The sequence below is a fragment of the Lissotriton vulgaris genome, chromosome 2_1 (assembly GCF_964263255.1).
Source record: "Lissotriton vulgaris chromosome 2_1, aLisVul1.2, whole genome shotgun sequence".
Taxonomy (NCBI): Eukaryota; Metazoa; Chordata; class Amphibia; order Caudata; family Salamandridae; genus Lissotriton; species Lissotriton vulgaris.
Window position 1 is genome coordinate 359,022,494 of NC_141687.1, and position 20,132 is coordinate 359,042,625.

The window sequence follows — 20,132 nt, forward strand, 5'->3', positions numbered from 1 at the left end:
CGACTTTCACTTTCGGTTTCGACACCACTGGTGTGGACCCTGATGGCTTCACTTTCGGTTTCTGTACCGGGAGTGGCGCATCACCAATGTCCGTGGCCGGGCCCGGAGGCGGGGCCGTGGGACGAGTATTAAGGTCTTGGGTAAGGCCCGAAGGCGATCCCTCGACCTGGGCCGTATAATGGGGCTTCACCCCTGAGTCAGTCTGAGGATGCTCCTCCTCTGAGCTATCCTCCACGGTGGCAATGGCCCCGTCGTCGTCCCCTACCTCTCCGACGACTTCCTCAAACTCCTCGTCCCCCGCGTCGTAGTTTTCATCCTCTGACGCCGGGCTGGAGTCCGAAACTTGTAGGACGGTGTCGTTATCAACGTCTTCCTCAAAGATGTTGTCCGGCGGGGGCGCTGATAACTGGGCCTGGAGTCTAGCGGCCCGACGAAGCTTGAGAGTCTTCTTGCACCGGAACTTGGAGCAGGCCATACACCTGGCCTCATCGTGGTCCGGCGACAAACATTTGTTGCACACTGGGTGCACGTCGAGGTGTGAATACTTTGAGGTGCACACCGGGCACCTCTTAAACGGAGTTCGTTCCATGTTGAGTAGTCTGGAGCGTCGTGTAGGCCCGTCCGCGCCGACAGCACGCGGAAGGGCAGCAAGTGTTCGGAGCCGAATAAACAAACCCGAACGATGGACAATACCGACGCAAATCGTAAAGACCTTTTGGTCTCAAGTTAGGAAAGTTAAACAACTATCGATTCCGACAGAGGGAACCGAAACACATCCGAACCCAATGGCGGAAACAAACAATCTGGGGATGGAGGCGATGCCCATGCGCACTGTAGTCCAGGGGAGGAGCCACCTATCTCGTGATACTTCAAAGACTCTTCCAGGACAACAATGTGCAATCATCCGGACCCAACACTAGGCGGCGATCTATGCACAGATATGAATTCAGCAGCCCACATGCCTCGAACTCCCTGCAACAGCGTTGTCAGAGGGATCGGCAACGGAGGAGGTGTTGTGAGGTCGACTGGCACCGATCCGGATCCAGGCCTGGATGCCTGGGGGCCCTGCGGCGCCAGGGCCGCCGGTATCGAAGGCCTAAAACGCGGGGCTCAAAGGTGTGCCAGCAGAGTAGGGCTGCCCAAAGACATAATGGAGGGCTTCGTAAAAGGCACAAAGCTGAGCAGGGGACACACTGGCTCCTGGAAAGGGAGGGAAGCTCTGAGTCATCCCAGCAGGCTCCACGGGCAGCGCTGAAGGACGACGACCCTCCACATCCTGCGTCGTCCAAGGGACAGGGAGAAGGCAAAGAGCGACGGTGCTTCTTCGCCTTCTTCTTGTGCTACGACTTACCCGATAACCAAGAGTGGGAGGTGGTGGTGACTGTGACCGGTCCCACAAACTCACTCTCGACCAGGCCCTCGAACGGTGCAGCGCGGACTGCCGGGCCTCCAGAAGCTTTCGGGACTGCTCCCCCAAAGACTTCAGGTTCATGGCCCAACAGTCTGAGCACAACTTCAGGTCCTTGTCGCACTCCAGGCACCGTAGGAGCACGTGGAGTGGGTCCGTAACCGACATCTTGGGACAGGAGTCACAAGGTTTGAAGCCAGTCCAACGATGGGACATCCCTACGTGCACCAGGAGTCAAAACGACTCAAAAAGATGTCGACAAAAGTCGAATAGAGTTAGTCAAAAAATTAGTATGGCTACCGCTCTCTCCGGATCTGCGCTGGTTGGCGCGGAAAGAGAAAGAACTGATGTCAGCATGCGGGGCGGTGTCTTAGTAGATACGCAACGTCATCCCAGAGATCACGACACCGACAACGAACGTGTAGTCGATCAACACTACCTACCAGAGCACAGGGGTACTGCTAAGGAAAAAATTCTCCGATCCAGTCTGACGCCTGGGGGTAATTCTAGGGTAAGGAATCTATAACTAATAGTCTCTTTCAGATATTCCATTTGGAGTGACAGAGCACTCTACAAAATCTACCAAATAATAAATAAAAATAATAGGCTACTGAGGCAAATATGTCTCAGTGGGCAAGGCCATGCAGCCTTTAGGACTTCTTGCCCAAAAATAATTTCCTTTCTATTACAATGATAAATTGTAAACATGTGTTACAGTTAAGAGAAAGAACAGTTCAATCTTGGGCTCCATCACTTAACATGCAATTAAATGATCTGCCAGGCTTCTCTGGTGAATTTTAAGGCTGAGCACTGGTCAGTCAGTTGTCAAAAATAAGCAGATAAAATATTAGCATGGATGGGCTGCTAAAGTACGTTTTATGTACTATTGCATTGGTTTACAGGGCACCTCAAGTCTGAAAACAGAGACTATTTCAAAAGCATGTGAATGAAGGAAGGTTCCAATGCTAGAGAACTGAACATATCAGGGTATCAAATCAGGTCAAGGAATGGTGAAAAGTGCAGAATTTCTGCTAGTCATTACTTGTTTGGTTGGTGTTTTACTTTCTGTAATTTACCTCAGACACTTGTCCTAATTGTAAGTAATAAAAAACACCTTCTCACCCATTTCCTCGCACTGTGAAGCAGGGAACATCAAATTTGCAACATACAGGGTATTTATTTAAAATGTCATTTGGATTTATTTATTAAAAAAGGAAAACGTCAGTGATGTGTATTATTACCGTTGCAAGTAAAAACTTCAGAACAAAAAAAGACTTGCATTTCACAGGCTGAAAACAAGCAATGATTGGCAGGGCACACTGGCACACAGTAGTTTGTGGTAGAGGGGGTAGACACAGTAAAGAGCACACCACTGGCAGGTGTTCGTTGCAGCAACCTGTCGAATTTCTTCTAATAACGAGAGAACTCAGACTGATCTAAGAAATGAAAAATAGCAAGGAGCTATCATTTTTGTAGCATACAGGCCCTGCCGAGCTGAAAATGGAAATCTATCAAGAAGTGTCAGATTACCAGCTACATGTGCCATTAAATCCAATAAATCATCTTTTGCCGCCCAGCAGTTGGAAATCAAACCTTACTGTCGATTATATAGGCCTTGTATACTGAGATGGTCAAGAGGTAGTGAGTAAAGCAAACACAAAAGCACTATCATGATACTTCTGACCAATGCTACCAGAACAGGAAACTGGAGCATGGAAGAGCTTTCACAAAACCGGTATAAGCTTTCAGGAGGCAGCAGGACCAGGAATTGTGAAGCACCACCCTTTATGAAGCCACCTTCCGTTCAGGCAGCATGCTAAAGAAAAAAAGCAGTATAACCTCAGCTGACACTGTGGCGAGCCTGGCACTGGCTAACACATCCCTTTGATGCCTAATACAAGGAAGCATCTCACAAGGGGTAAAACTAAAATATTAAAACGTTTCTACACCGTATGGCCAGAATATCTGTCGCCAAATACCTCCAGAAAAATCCATATCCCCAGACCTATAAAAGCGACCTCTGTCCAGTCATGAGAAGCACCCTTCCTGAACAGCACCTCAAGTGCTAAGCGACAGTGTGATATTTGGCTTCATCCTTATACCTCTCAACCGATCTACACTTCACAGCTTCTGATATCAGTCAATAAAGGAAGCCTCCAAGGGCTAGTTCTCCGACACAATACAATAAAAGAACCTGAAATATGAAATACAGGAAACAACCCTACAATGCATTTGAAGGAAATTGTTTGTTCTGTAACCGATTCTTCCTTATGGTCTTCCATTTAGCTTGCGCACAAGGATATCTTTCACTAGTATGTAGCCCTCCTTTCCCCAGTGCAAATAGTACCAAGTGCACAGCATAAAAACATATCTCTCTCTTTCTCTCTCTATATATACTACAACGAAAAAAAGCATACCCAATTTTACTCCTAAAGTGGGGCTATTTTTTTTAAGTGAAGGAGATTTGTTTGTTAATTTATTTTTTTTAAAGAGGGAGAAAACAATAATATAGGTGAGCAAGACGTGGCACCTGAGGGCATGCTAAAGACTTTCTCCAGGTTACAAACTATCATGGAAGGGAGACTGGACGGACAGAACAGTGCAAACGCCTGCAAATTACAAAAACAAGGAAAGGAGCTCCTTTTTTATTGAAAAGTAAGATTTAAAAAAACTACACACTGTTGGGGTTACTCAGGGTCAGCAGGCAGTCTGAATCCCTGATGTATATAGCTGCGACTGATAGGAAATGAACCAGAAAATGAAAAATACAAAATAAATATCCCATTTTGCCCCAAATGAAAGCAAATATCCATGCAGCAGGAGATGGCCTCCTTGGGGCAGGCGGCATTACTCATCAGCCTTCTGCACAAAACACAGACTCGCTACTAGTGATCGCACGTGTAATACAGACTAGATCTGCACAGCAGCAAAGCAGAACGGCCAATGTGGGTAGCTTTGCCCAGCCACAGGCTTGGAAAATTGGGAGCCTCTCAGGGCCAGTCATACAGCTTTTTACGCCATGCCGAGAAATCATGTCTGTATTAAACACACCCTCACAGCGGGGATGAGGTGTTACTTTTCAACCAGAAGTAGCTATAACTGCTCTTGCTCTCTGTATGACTAGCAAAGCAGAGCTTTTGAAGAGAGGGAAAGACTCCAGTGGGCTCACTCATTATTCGGAGACTGCTTCCCAGAACCACTGCAAAGGGCATCCACAGCCCCAAGGCCATTTAATACCATTTCAAAAAATAAGCTGGGACTTGTGGCTTTCTTTCTCTCTGCACATATCTGCTTCGCTTGGCGGGTGACCGCACACTGTTCAGTTCCAGGACAGCCCTATCGGTCCATCTCATCCAGCAGCGGAGTGGCGTCTCCCGCCACCGACATAGGGGTGCTCTCAATCATTGGGCTGGGCGACGGCCGAGGGGTCAGCCGCTGCTTCTGCTTCCGGCGCTCGGCTTCCTTTTCCTTCTCTTGCCGCCAGGCCTCAGCCATTTTGCCCCAGTCGATAGCAGCATGAGGGTTGGCCCTGTCAAGAAAAAAGTTGAGAAAGCCACAGTTGAAAGGATGTTTGCCAAGTAGTGGATATAAACAGCATCTTTAGCAGCCAGTTAGGCAGTGAGCAGAGACAACGAAATAGGTGAAAATCGTCCGCACAAGAAAAGTTACATTCCTATCACAGTGGGTACCAGCAAGTGATCCTTACTAGTTTTGGACGTGGTGAATATGAAACAAGAAGGACTAGATTTGTAGTTAAACGCCAACACAAAACAAACACTGGCAACACCAATAGGTCTTTGCAAGCTTCCATGTTTCTGTTTATATTTTCTTACAAACCTAAATAATAGACATTACAAGAGTAAAAGGTATATAAAAGTTATAGAAGGTAAAAACAGAAATATTTAAAGGTGGATTCATTGCTTTGCCTAAAAAGTAAATTAAATAAAAAAACGATAAGAAAGTAGAGATTAGGCTACCAAACGTAGCACTCCAGTGTACTACTTTCTAGGTGGATTTGCACTGAAAAATGCCGTCACTCACACTGAACATAGCCAATGGATGAGGTGGACCGACTCATTGCACAGGCGCAAAATGTGAAAGATTCTTCAATGGACGAAGACTCTAACCATAAGTGTGTGTTTTCATTATCATCATTTGGAAAACACAAGCTAATAAAACAAAAGCAGTCTTTAAGCCGGACCTAAAAACATGTAGCACTCATGAGGATCTCATGCAGCAGGCACTAGGGTGATAGAGGTTGAGAAGATGTTCTCATGGGAGCTAACCTTGGCTGTGCTTCCACAAGGAATCGGTTGATTACCTGTGTCTAGAAAAAAACTTCTCCCCATGACCCCTTTCCCCTCATGTGTAGTCCATAAAGGCTGATATGTGAACTTTTTGTTGACGCACAGGAAATCCTCTCATTAAGCAGGTTAGTGAAGTATCTAACAACAGTAGTGTGTAATAAACAGCTGTCCCAAAGTCCTCCTTGTTACACCAGTATTTGAACCAGTTCCATTTTGGGGTTTAGCACTTTTGCAAGGTTAGCCTTCTTGCCTCTAAGGACTTTCATGGATCTCTGGTTGAGCTGCTAGAGATCTAACTCTAGGTCTTCAGGAGCCATGCTTCTAGGCTCTGACTGGTATATTTGACCCCCCCTGTTTTGTCAACAAATCCTGATGCGCTTGTAGGCTCATCACTCTGTCCAGGGCTATTTCTAGCAAATAGGAGAACCATTCCTATCTGGCTAATTGCAATACTATCAGAATTAGTGCCATGGGTGTATGTTTGCGCCGGTCTAGCACCAGGGGTACTAGCGATGGGAAAAGCGTACACAAATATACCTACCCAGAATATACCAGTGAACAGTGGGATGGGTACATGGATGTAAAGAGCAAGTTACTTACCATTGGTAACATTCTTTCTGCTGGATCCTCTATCTAACCGCAGATTTATTATCTTTAAAATATCCCCATGTGCAAGATTGGATTTGGAGGATTTCAAACCGTGTTTCTGCATGTCGGGAGTGATACAGCCGCATATACGCACCATATTGAGTGCAGATGTCTGTTTCTATCTTGACTTTCTGCACCTTCAGATGCGGAGTGCAATAATCACAGATACTAGTATGCAGATCTTTAGTTGGTGACAGGTTTTGATGGAAAAAGAGACCCTTTCCAACGAAACAGCAAGGCGAGAGGGCAGTGAGGAATCTCCATATACCCCAGAAATATAATTACCAAAAGTAAGTAACTTGTTTTTCTAATGAATATTTCTAACCACAAACACCTCACCTTTGGACTAGTTCTTTATGTTCCACCGCTACATTTCCCTTTGTATCCGCTCTGTGAAAAACAATTAGATTCTCCTGACTCCAGGTTGCCTGTGACCACTAATGTTATAGCGACTCCTGAAGTGGTATTATGTGCAGCCTGGCGTGGATTATTAGGGGTATGCCAACTCGTTTCTCCACTGCCCTCACTGTCGGAGATTGTCACTTTTGGTAAAGGAAAGCTTGCTTTGTCAGTTTCAGGACCTTCTTTGTATTTGGGAATACTTTTTCTCCATGAAGTTTAGTCTGACTCCCAAAAATGCCTTCTCTCTGTCTGGGAGTGGGGATGATTTTGCCATTTTCAAGGGAGAACCCAAATAAGTGGAGTGTCTCCATGACTGTACTGCTTTTTCACTGCCACGGTCTGAATTAATTCACCCATGCATCCCTAGTTTTCTCCAGAGCCGTGCAACTATAGCAAGGCACATGTGAAAACCCTTGGTGCAAACTTTATCCCCAAAAGAAGCACCCTGAACTGGTAAAGTAGCTTGCCTGCCACGAAGTGCGGTAACAGTGTGTCTCTGATATTCATCCGTATATGTAGGCCACTGTCCTTGAGGTCAATGGTCTGCAACTGCGGAATAACCTCTTGCAGTGTGATCATTTTGAACTTTTGCATCTTTAGGAACTTGTTCAAAGCACGTAAGGCTTTGGTGGGTCGGCGTGTCTTGTCGGGGTTTGGTACCAGTAAATAAACATAGTGGACCCCTTCATATATATTTCTTTCTTTGGGATCCTCCTTTGCCTGTTCGCTTAGAAGGTCCCTGACTTCTTAATGTAGATGTCGCATTTCTTCATTGGTGCAGATGTTGCTTTCAGCCTGATGTTTGGAAGACTTCACATGAGTTATATAGAATAACCCAATAACCATTTTGTATTATGTTTAGTGCCCACTTGTCGGGGGTGTTTGCCCTCCATTTCTAAAGAAATTCTCTCATCGTACCCCTTACTCAGTTGTTTATAGGGGTGGTTTCTCTGACAAGTCACCTGCCAGAAGACTCATCCTCGAAACAGACCCCTTCAGACCCCTGAACTGCACATCACCTTGTTGTTTCACTGCCTTTCTTCATCATCTGCAGTATCTATTCCGTTGCTGGTCCAAAGTGGTTCTCGCCATAAAAGACATGCTTACTATTGTCTCCTGTACCTTCGGTTTAAAGCCAGTTACCCTCAATCATGTGCATTGTCTTAGGATGGTGTCCACGCACAACTGTCTGCTGGCTCCTTCAGCTGTATCAAGTGCCGATTTTTAGACATGTACTAGAGACGTTCTTGCCCTACTGGATCACGGCCTTTGCCTTCTTGTACTACTCATTATTTCCTTTACCACGTTCCATTGTTGGTGTCTGCATCTATTCAGCAGCTCATGTTAAGTTTATTAAGTTAGCAAATGCGCCACTGCATGGTAGTTGACCATCTCTACCTTTTGTCCTACCATCTCCATCCTCTTGCTCTTTTTATCTGTGGTGGTCCTACAGAGGTGGGCGCATTGGCTCCAAGCACCGTGGTGACAATGATGGAATTGGCGGTCACATTCCCCTTGATATAGGCGGAGTTTGGGAAGAAAGTCTGTTTCTTCTCCTCCTTGGTGGATGCTGGCTCCCAAAAAGTCTCTCTCCCTTGGGCAGAATGCTGTGAAGCACTGGAAGGAATTGTTTTTTCCTCTGTGATGGTAGTGGGGTCTCCTGTAGGAAACAGGATTCAGGTTGCTCCTCCCCCGCTTGGACTCTACAGTTGTCTGCAATTCACTTGACCAGAGAGTTGTAAACTGCAATGTCATCTCGGGTGAAGTTCTGGAGGGATATGTGTCGCTCCCTTCTTCAGAGGAATCATCCCTACGGTTTCTTCAGCATTTGCATCATTGCTCAGCAGCCTAAGTCCCTGAAACAGGGCTATTTATTCTGTGACGGCATAACTGTGTAGTGTGCCTAATGTATTTGTCCCTCACGTTAAGAGTTCTAGGTATAAACTCTCAACACCCCTCGCATCCTTCAGACTTATGGTCCTGGATAGGCAGAGATAGCCTTTGCGACCATCTTTCTGCGAGTGTTTGTGGTGGCACTTGGAGCAAAATCTAAAAGGGATATTGCCATCTCTCTTTCTCTCTCTTTCAGACTTCAACAGACTCCACCCCCATTCATATATGCCACTACCCATGTGCTTGAGGTCTCACATAAAACATGAATTTTCAGTGGTGTTCGCTTCCTCTGAGCATCTACTGTAAGTTCAGGGGCTGAAGTCAAACATCACAAGGACATGGACCTACCCACCAAATGCTCAATGATGCCCAGAAAAGGAAGGGGAAAAGATTATTCTTGAATACACACTAGATAGTAGAGCAATACTCGGCATGTGAATCTTGAAAAAATTCTCACTTTAATAGTAAAGGACCATAGTCAGGGGAAGATGAAATGCTTATTTTCCATCTCTAGCTGACGGCGCAATGTCTGCAATGAACCTCTTAATACATTGGCCACCTGTTATGTGACTGTAAATATAACAAAAATGTATCTCACTAGAAACTTTAATCTGGGGCTGGAGTCTAACACTTTCGCCGAGGTATGTGTCATATTTGATTATTTAAAGTTCTGGTGGCTGAGGCAGCTAGTTTTGCAACCCAAGCACCAAGCAAATATGTGTTGGCAGGGATGTTTTCAACGTCTGAATGAACATTGTGTAACACCCAATACAATTCCCTTTGACAGAGCATCTTGGGATCCTTTGTGTCCTTTATGCTAGTCTACAACAGTCTGGTTAGACTTGTGGTAAGGGCAAACTACTAACTACTCACACTTGGTCCCGGGGCTGAATGAAAACAACCTGAAGGCAGCCTTCCAGGGTATGAGACTTAGTGAAGTCCCATCTGAGGACAGAGTGCATGGTCTCACAATTTGTAAATGAGGTACCATGGTGTTGGAGTCAGTGGTACCTATGAAGCAGACATGTTTTATGAGCATGATACCTGTTTCATGGTACTCTAAATAGCTACCGGCTGTTCATACCCGTTGTGAAGTATTATAATTGCATCGGAGGGTGGATTACAGTTTAAAGGCAAAACAGTTGCACGTCGCTGAGTTGAAGCTTTAAAAGGCCTTTGGAAAGTCTGAAAAAAAGTATAATGCTATCCAATGTGCCAATAACCACTGAATGTTTGCCAATCTGGCAATACCCACTCAAGGTTTCCAAGGACAAGTAACTTACCTTTGGAAACATCATAGCTGGTAGAGACAATCTAGCCACAGATTCCTTACCCTATAATTTCCCAGGCATCAGATTAGATCTTGAAGACTTTTGCTCGAGCAGCACCCTTGCACTGGTAGGCGGCATCGATCGGCTCCACTTGACCTTCTCCCCTCCCCCCTCCCCCCCCCCCCCCCCCCATCGGCAGTGATGCCTGTGTCACCTATAAATAGGCGTCACCACAGCGCACTGACGTTAGTTACTTCTCACGACTTTCCACGCCAGGAGTGTGAAGCCACGAAGTGCACTGACAGTAGTGTGTTTGGAACTAGGGCCCTGAAAGGGAACTTTAAAGTCAGTCTACAGCGCAGGGAAGATTGGTCGGTAAGGCATCTGCGGCTAGAATTTGAATATGTCTCTACCAGATAAGAAGGTACCAAAGGTAAGTAACCTGTCCATCTGATAGACTTCTAGCCGCAGAGACCTGCAGGTGATTGGGCGCGCTATAAATCTAAACTAACAATAACAATAACAAGATTCTTTTCCATAGAACAGATACCCAAACAATACCATCCCTGGAGGAGGGACTGTGGACAAGTTTAGAACAGGAAGTTCTGCAGGACAGAGCATCTAAAAAGGCAGCCCCTGTGGACTTGACTGTCCAAGCAGTAGTGCTAAGCGAATGTGTGCAGTGATGCCCATGTTGCTGCCTGACAAATGTCAAGGACTGAAACACCACGTTGTAACACCGGTCACTGCCTTAGCTCTGGTGGAATGAGATCTTAAGCCTTTAGGAGGCTGTCACTTGGACAAAGTAGCACATTTCGAGGCAGAGGACGACCCATTGAGATAGGGTTCTCCTCTGCACCTCACAACCTTTATTTGATCCAACGTACCCCAAGAAGAATTGATCGTCCAGCCAGAATTCTTTAGTATGGTCAAGGTAGAACATGAGCGCTCTATTTGGGTCTAGACGGTGGAATCGCTCCTCCTCTTTAGAGGGGGAAGAGAAGCATAGAAAGTGGGAAAGGTGATGATTGCCCTATTTGGAATGGTGTTACCACTTTTGGTAAGAAAGAGGCCCTAGTGCGAAGCACCAACTTATCAGGGAAGATTGTCAGGTAAGGAGGCCTGGATGACAGAACCTGCAATTCGCTCACCCTCCTGGCATAAGTTATTGTCACTAAAAAGGATGTTTTGTTGGAAGGCAGCCATAGGGGCCAGTTATGAAGAATTTCGAACAGAGTGTACATCAGGAAGGTGAAAACTAAATTAAGGTGCCACTGGGACATTATGAAAGGGAAAGGTCGGAATATATGTACAAGCCCTGTAAGAAATCAGTTTACAATAGGGGATTTAAATAAAGAGGGTGGATCTGGCAATCTCAAGAAGGCGGACAAGGCAGCAAAGTATCCTTTATGAGTGCCCAGATCAGAGCCCTGCTGGGCAAGGGTCAAAATAATGGGAAGGACTTGAGAGAGGGAAGCAAAAAGAGGATCAATAGAACTTTCTGTACAATATTTTACACATTTCTGCACCCAGCAGGCGTTCACAGTCTTGGTAGAGGGATGCCTGGATGCCAAAATCACATGACAGTCTTCAAGAGGAAAGTAAAATGCTGTCAAATGACGCCGCTCAATCTCCAAGCAAGAAGGCATAGAGTGCACAGGTTCGGGTGGAGGACACTCCCCTGCAGCTACAACAGACAATCCTCCTGAAGAGGCAGCCTGTCGGAGGATCGATGTTCAGTTGGAGAAACTCAGGATATCAGACTCTCTGTGCCCAGTCCGGAGCCAAATGAATTACTTGGGCTGGGTCGCTCTTGATCGTCTTGAGCACTCTGGACAGGAGTGGTATTGGCAGAAAGGCGTACAGTAGGCCTGAGCTCCACTCAAGACGAAAAGCGTCACTGAGCGAGTGCCGCCATGGAAACTTCATCATGCAAAACTGCTGAAGTTGCTCGTTCTTGGAATAGGCGTACAGATCTAACCAAGGCTCTCCCCACTTCTGTAAGAGACCTTGTGCCACCTCTGAATGGAGACATTATTCATGAATTGCTAGGCATCAGTGGCTGAGTTCATCACCTTGGCGTTCAGAGAACCTGCCAGGTGTTGAACCACCAGGGATATTCTCTCCTGTTCCAGCCATGTCCAGAGATGCAGGGCCTCTTGACTAAGTGTCCAGGACCCCACTCCTCCCAGTTTGTTGCAGTACCACATGGCAATAGTGTTGTCCGTGAACACCTGAACCAGTTTTCCTTTAATGAAAGGAAGAAAAGCTTTTCATGTCAAACAAATCCCTCGGAGCTCCAGCAAGTGATGTGAAGTCTGGATTCTGCCAGAGACCAGAGATTTCAGATCTCCACCTCTCCAAGAGAGCTGCCCCATCCCAGGAGTGGTGCATCTGTCACTACTTTGTTATCTGGTAGAGGAGGGGGAGGGGTTGGCGTCTCAGAAACAAATGCCCAGAGATGCAGGGCCTCTTGACTTAGTGTCCAGGACCCCACTCCTCCCGGTTTCTTGCAGTACCACATGGCAATTGTGTTGTCCGTGAACACCTGAACCAGTTTTCCCTTGATGAAAGGACGGAAAGCTTTCAATTTCAAAGAAATGGCTCGGAGCTCCATCAATTGATGTGGAGTCTGGATTCTGCCAGAGACCAGAGTCATCAGATCTTCACCTCTCCCAGAGAGCTGCCCCATCCCAGGAGTGGTGCATCTGTCACTACTGTGTTATCTGGTATAGGAGGGAGAGGGGTTGGCCTCTGAATCAAATGCGGTTGGTCAGTCACCACCTGTGCAGTTCCCTCCGAGATACGGACCATGTTGGAAAGATTCCCCTAATGCTGCGCCTACTTGTAACTTCAGGTCCCACTGCAGAGCCCGCATATGCCATCCAGCATGTGTCAGTAGCAGGATCCAGAAGGCCATGAGGCCCGGCAGCCTCAGAGTCAGCCTCACCGAAATCCGGGACAGAAGCTGAAACATCAGTATCATAGCCTGTGTAACCTGGACTAGCCGCTCAGGAGGATAGAACCAACATTGCACTATGTCCAGAACAGCTATGATGAAAGGGAGAGTCTGAGATGGAGTCAGGTGTGACTTCGGCACATTGATAGTGAATCCCAGCGAAAGCAGGAGGGTGAATCCCAGCGAAAGCACGACGGTGAACCCCAGCGAAAGCAGGAGTTTCATCGTAGTCTGGATGTGGGAAGAGGACAGTCTCTGGTAGGTTCGCCTTCAACAACCAGTCGTCAACATAGGGGAAGACTGGCACCCCTGATCTGCACAGATGAGCTGTGACCACCTTGGTGAACACACGAGGAGCACTGGTAAGGCCAAAGGGGAGCCCTTTGAACTGAACTGAAAGTGCTCGTGGTCTACCATCAACAGCAGGTTACATTGATGGCTGCCCATGATGTTGAAGGGCCGAACAAGGTAGGTTTTGAGGCTGCAGGGGGAGGAGAGGACTGACTCTACCTCTGGATGCCCGACCCAAAGAGTTGAAAGGAGCTGAGCCCACGGGCACGCGGATAATTCTGAAATTGCAGTCTTGTGGGTGAGAAATGGCTGGCGCTGCCGAAAGCCCCTTCTGCGGTCACAAAAGGGGCAAAAAGCAGATGGATGGTCACCTAGAGGCCCAAGGATTTGGCTGTAGCCAGCAAGTCCTTAAGTGCTCCAGGGTATTGTCTGCCGGGTCCCTGTAGAGATGGGTGCCTTCAAAGGGCATTTCCATAAGGGAAGCCATGACATCCCCAGAAAAGCCAGAAGTTCTCAGCCAGGCAAGGCGTCGAACAGCCACTGTTGATGACATTGCTCTGACCAGCGAGTTGGTGGTGTCAAGCTCACAATGAATGGCGTACTTTGCTGCATCTCTTCAGTCTGATACTGCTTGGGGGAGAATCGCGGGGCCTCTTCCGGTACCTGTGGCAGCACAAATTATTATTATTATTATTATTATTGCATTTATTGAGCGCACAGCTACCCGGAGGTTTCCCGGCGCTTGCCTTGGGAACCCGTCCTGGCTTTTCCCTGTGAGATAGCCCCTACAGGGCATCCCCAAGGTGAAAGCCAGGCATCCCGCCGCAGGGGGGCCGTTGTGGAGATTAAGCAAGCTTAATGCCCAGAGTTGCAGAGTGAGAACCCATGATTAGAGCAGGCACCGAAGCGAGAATTATCAAGTCCGTGGACATTTGAGCTCAAGACCCTGCCGGGTCGGGAATTGAACCCTGGTCCCGGGTCTGACCTCAGCTTCCGGGTCTGCCTGCTCTACACCGTGAGCCACATTCCCACTCCAAAGAGTGGGAATAACAGCCCAATAGAAATGAAGTGTTTAATAATCGCAAGGCTGGCGGAAGAACATTTTTCTTGTCCCAATTATCCTGCCTATGGGACTCCCTGCCCGGGGGTGTGGAAGAAAAAACACCTTGTAAAGTAGAGGTTTGGACCACCAAGGGAAGTTATTTTGGGTCGTCCGGTACAAGGCAATGGTGGCGGGTGATTGTCCTATTCACAGACTTTTCTATTTTAACCCTGTCATAGGGCCTATCATTAAAATGTAACTCACAAAAGGTACCCTATAGGCAGTTTTAATATCATTTTCACTGCACCATACCACACAAAAAACCTGCTCTGCTGTAGTCCAGGCATTGTAGCACACCTGAGGTGCACCTTGGGAGGGACCCGATGATGAAGCATGCCACCAACTAGGTTGTGGGTGAGGGTCTTCATAAAACACCTACTGGTTTTCCATAAACCTAAACGTAAGGCTTCAGGTTCACAGTAGGAGATCAGTCAAGGCCTCATTGAAAGGCAGAAGGGGCTGCGAGGAAGACACACCTGGCTGCAGGACCTCTGTCAAAATGTTCGTCTTGACTTCCACTGAAGGGAGCTGAAGGTACAGGATCTCAGCTGCCCTTCTAACCACTGTGAGAAGGTGGCCTGATATGCAGTGCTCACTATTCTAGTGAACACTATGTATCAGTCCAGCAACCCTTATTGATGATTGGTTGCAAGTCAACCTCATAGACCAGCTATCCTAGTAGCGTGGATACGAGCAGTCTAAGGCTAAAGACTCGAGAGGGCGTGTTAAGCCAGCTGTTATACCACACATATACCCCTTGAACACCAAGTGAAAGGACACCACACAAGTGTTATGAAAATAAACAAGATATTTATTAAGATCACAACAGCCCTGTACTCTTTATGAGGACAGGGTACTAAGCACAAAACAAAACTCTTACGAAAATACTTAAGTTAGCACAGTATATACAAATGCCCGAGGGGCACGGAAAACCATATACTCTGAAAGTGGAATGCGAAATTACTAGCAGGTAAGTACAGTACTAATAGGCTTTGGAATCGCTAACTTCTGATTACTAATAGGAGGCCTAGGGGACTCGGGTGCAGAGTGTGCACTCTCACGGGGGAGGCGGGACAAAGTCTATGGTAGCTAGATTTCACAAAGTTAGTGTTCTCGGGCGAACCCGACCTGGTAGGAGGAAAACGAAAGTGGATTCTGACCCTTGGATAGTGAGGCTATGCTGGGGCACCGAAATGCCGAAGTTACCTAGCCCAGGGGCTGCAGCTGCATAGGTCTCAAAAGACGTCGGGAATCCTCGTAGACGGACCAGGAGCCTGGAAGAAAGATGCTGGCAGGCGACCAGTGAAGAGAGTTCGAAGTGATCCAAGCCTGGATCTTGAAGAGAGATGACACCTGAAAGCAGAGGGGACCAAGTTCGAGACTACTAGCCAGTAGTCAGGTGGCACCAGGAGGGTACTGGATGGTAGTCACCTCGACTAGGTGAGTGGGTGACGCTGTGCTCTGCAGATCTCACGGACCAGGAGGCGTTGTCGGCGACCAGGATGGAGGAGCGAGCTGTCCCACGATGGATGAAGCTGTCGGCGTCGCTGGACCCAGGATTGGGCAACAAAGCCTTGGCAAATTCAAGCCCACGCGGTGGACTCAAAATGGCGTCTGGAGTGGACCAGGAGGGTCCGGGGTGCTTCTCTGTTGCAAGGAAGCAAGGGCCAGTCTGGAGCAACCAGACCAGCAGCAGTGATGTCGTCGGGCGTCGTGAAGAAGGCCACAAGCCAGCCGGCTAGTAGCCACACAGCGCGGTGAGCAGGCAAAAGCAGAAGGGCCCCACGCAGATCGTGGAGATGCTGGAGGGCTGATCTCCGGTGCTGGAGCTGCTCAGGGTTGGGGCTTCTCGGACCCCAAAGCACTCACCAGTGGAGCACACGGTGGGCTTGTTGCAAAGAAGTCGTGCAGTCTTGGCGATCGTCGGTCCCTCGAGGTCTCGTCGCACTCACAGTTCTCAGCTTGGCTGTAGAGGTGAGTAGAGGTCAGAGGTGCCAGGGAAGCCGGGTCTCGTCGAGCTGGGTCGTCGGATTCTGGAGGAAGGACTTGCAGCAGACCGCAGTGTTCTTAGGATGGTGCCCGCTTGATGCAGGGTGACTACTCCTTAGCCACAAGGGAGAATCTTGAAGAAGAAATCTTGATGTCCTTTCGCAGAAAGTCGTGTCTTGATTCCAACGATGATCTAATCTTAACAGGGGGCCCGCTCCTATCTTTATACTAAAAAAGGGGGCTGACCCGGTGACTAGGTCCTGCCTATGGGTGGGACTAGGAGGGGGGTGGTTACACGCCTCTCCCATGCCGGACTTCCCCAGGCCAGGGGCTGGTGTGCCCCTGGAACTGGTTCTGACTGGCCTATGCGTAGTGAGCACCGGGGTGCCACTCAGCAGTCACCTTCCTGTAAAGCCCTGCCTACCCAGGATACACAAAACCCTGTCTGGGATGGTGCTAGCACCGCCCACGACAGGAAACCCTTTGTCCAGGCTCCCCTCGCTGGAAGGACTCCCAGCTGCAGGGGGTCAGACTTGTGTCTGTGGTGGCAGCATCCATTTTGTGGAGCTGAGGCTTCGTTTAACTTTAACCGGGGTTCACAGTTACTTCCATGTCGTGTCCCTCTAGAAGGGTGGAATGCTAACCCCGTCGCCAGAATTGGCGAGGGGTTAGTATTCCAATTCGTATGACACCTTACTCGACATGTTTTGATAAAGCAATACCAAAGATAGCATTTAACCGCGAGGATTATAATGCACTTAAGAGTATAGGGTATGCGATATCATGGAACAGCTATTAGGACTTGGTTCCGCAAGCTGCAGACAGGCTCAGCTCATGCCAGAGCACCATCTCACACGATTCCAAGCACTCTGCCTTCAGGATTGTCAAGGCCTGCCATAGGAGTGACTGATAGGGTTAGATATAGGTATACTATATCTACAGCAAAGGGTGATTACACGACTTTGCCCCAGCTGTCATGCAGCCAGTTGTGTCAAATTTAGGAGGCCAGCCAGGGGTGGCATAATACATGCTTCAGCCCCTGATAGGTCCTGGGTACACCTATGCCCTGAGTTACAGGGTCTGATAAGGTGGCCCAGTCCCAATTGGAAATGTACCTAGGGTACATGGAATCCATTTTAAAGAGAGAGCAGTAGGCCTGGGGTCCTGATTGGCAGGGTCCCAGGTCGACTATGTCAAAAACGAGCTAAAACACAGGGCAAAAAGTTGGGGGCAACCATAGTCAGGAGGTACCTTCCTACAACCACCATAGCATATAAAGCTCCCTCCACCATATCACAGTAGGGGGGGGGGAGCAGTTTACTGGCCTCACCCAATTCCTCATATCAGTCCATTTCGTGCTCAGGCTGGTCTTGTAAATGGTCCAGCTATCCTTCCAATCGTCCTCCATTCTTAGCTCCTCAAAATAAGGCTGAGGAACCGACCTAGGACCCAAGGGTGCTCCAGGTGGTCCACAGTTGGCACTTCTTCGACTCTTCTTGGTCCTTCCCATTCATTAGTCAGGGGAATCAGAGTTCCAGGAGTTAGGGCCACTAAATTACTGAATTTAGGGGTGCTAAGGGGAGTGAAGGGTAGTAGTAGCCAATGAGCTACTTACACTTGGGGTCACTACATCCTCTATATGAGCACTTCCTGTGAGGAATGGGCATAACCCGGTCCCAGAGTTTCCAATTCCACCAAAATCATGATTTTGGAATCCTTCCTTTGTGGTGCACATCAGAAAGCCCACCTTAGGGGTGTAACTAGCTTGGTAGTGCAACAGGCCTACTTTAATATCATGCCTGTCCTGGTGCCAGATGGGCACTATCCCAGGTTTGGGGAAAGCTAGGGTCAAATAAAGGTGGCAGCGGCTTTGAAGCCTCTGGCCTTGGTATGCAGATTCACCAGCCATCCTGCTGGAGGAGATGTAAATACCTACTGCCAGAAAAGGCATTTTCTGACCTCTGATAGCACAGGCGCTCACCTCCAGGGGTCAGAAACTTGTCTGCGGTGTCATGCTGGACAACACCATTAAATACACTAAGAGGCTGGTAGATTTTCAGGGGGCACCTCTAAGGTGTTCTCTGGGTGCATATCTTAACTCCACTACTGGCAACAGTATGGATTTATTAGGATAAGGTGTTTAACACCAAACACCATAGGTTTCACTGAAGCCATAATGTAGCTGGGTAATACGTAATGACCAGTGCCCACTACATACACCTAATATAGCTTCCCTGCTCACTTGTACCATCTAGGAATTGTGCTAGACAGCACAGGAACATAGCTGCTCGTGCAGATATGCCCTCACATGTAATACAATTCACTCTGCCATGGGGCTATAAGGCCCGCTGTAGGGGTGAGGTACATATATTGCATGCAGTGTCTGTGGGCCATGTCTTGTTTTTACAATTGTTTGCACCATTTCAGCAGCCTGAAATGGCAGTCTGCATGAGTTTGGTAGTGGGTTCCTTAGGGTGGCTGCAGCCTTTTAGTACCCAAGCCCTAGGTACTAAGGGTACCATTTACTAGGGACTTCAGAGGTGCAAAAGGTCTTGCCAATTGGGAAACAAATGAACAGATACCTTGTTTAGGGAAAGCACAGTGGTGCTGGGAACCTGGTTAGCAGGAACCAAGTGCACTTTCGTCAAAATAGCATCAAATACCTGGCAAAACGTGGGGGTGACCATTTCAAAAAGGGGCACTTTCCTACAAACAGCTGAGCTCATCCGTAGCTTTAGACTCATGCCAATGTCCTATGCTGACGAAAACAATTTCGTAGCTTTCTATGCTGGTGACACAGATGTGTTGAGACAGAGCTTTCCTAGCTATCTGTCAGCTGTGGCTGAGTTGATTGAGTTCCTTTTCCTGAAACTGAATGAGGACAAGATGAAGTTTCTTCTTTTGGGGGGAGGTTTGCTGCGTTAGTTCCTAAGCCAATGGCTCACTGACTTGGGACTGGCTTGTTTTACCAAAGATGCAGCAAAAAGCCTTTGTGTTATGATTGATAGTCATCAAATGAAAAATATTGGATCCTCATGCTTTTACTATTTGAAAATGTTACACAAAGTATTACCTTTACTACTGGTGGTCCACAGTATAATCTTATCGAGCATGGACTACTGCAATGTGGTATATCTAGGTCTCCCAAGATGTTCATGCAACAGTTTGGATGTTTAACATGTGCAAAATGCTGCCTAAAGTTGCCTCCCCAGGGCCAAATGCCACATCATTTGAAGAAGTTGTGATGGCTTCCAGTTCGACGTGTTCAGTTTAAGGCTCCCCTGCTTTTGTCTTAGAGACTTTTACAAGAAATAAACATTGTTTATTCAGGAAAGATGGTCCTTACATAACATGTTATGGTCTGGCTCTTTATTTAGCCACGATCTTGTTGTTTGCATGGCTTTTAGTTGTGCCTATCTTACGGGCATACATTTAGTAGCGGTTGAGCTCAATAAATGTCATCCATTTGTTCACCTCGTGCAGATTTCTGACATCAGTGCCCCAAAATAGTAGCTCAAACACAGACACACTCCAAAATATTTGAAAAGGTACAAAACAGAATAAAACAATCCTACTTACCTTTAACAACAGATCACTAGCAAAGGATTCTTCAAGAAATTCACGAACTCTGACTATTTCTACCAGTTGCAGTATCCAAGAATACTTACATAGACTGACAAAAAAACTACCAAGATAAAGCCAAAAACCTATTGCTTATAAAGAAGAAATATTTTTTTCGATTTTGTATAGTTTAATACAATGTATAAAATACATACTAAAAACACCCTTTTAGAACACTCATAATGGGGAAACAACATTTTAATCTTGTTGTCTAACCTATCTCTTTTCTTCTGTTTAGACA

The 20,132-nt window shown here is 47.3% G+C and overlaps 1 protein-coding gene across 1 annotated transcript in view; it reads right to left on the reverse strand.

Annotated features, from left to right (window-relative positions):
• Window positions 1-2,583: 2,583 nt before the first annotated feature.
• Window positions 2,584-20,132, reverse strand: part of LOC147730350 (transcription elongation factor SPT6-like) — a 430,594-nt gene continuing 413,045 nt past the window's right edge. The window contains exon 14 of the mRNA XM_086955156.1: window positions 2,584-4,937. Within this exon, the coding sequence (XP_086811282.1) occupies window positions 4,745-4,937 (193 nt within the window). The 3' untranslated portion in view covers window positions 2,584-4,744. The remainder of the gene's footprint in view (window positions 4,938-20,132) is intronic.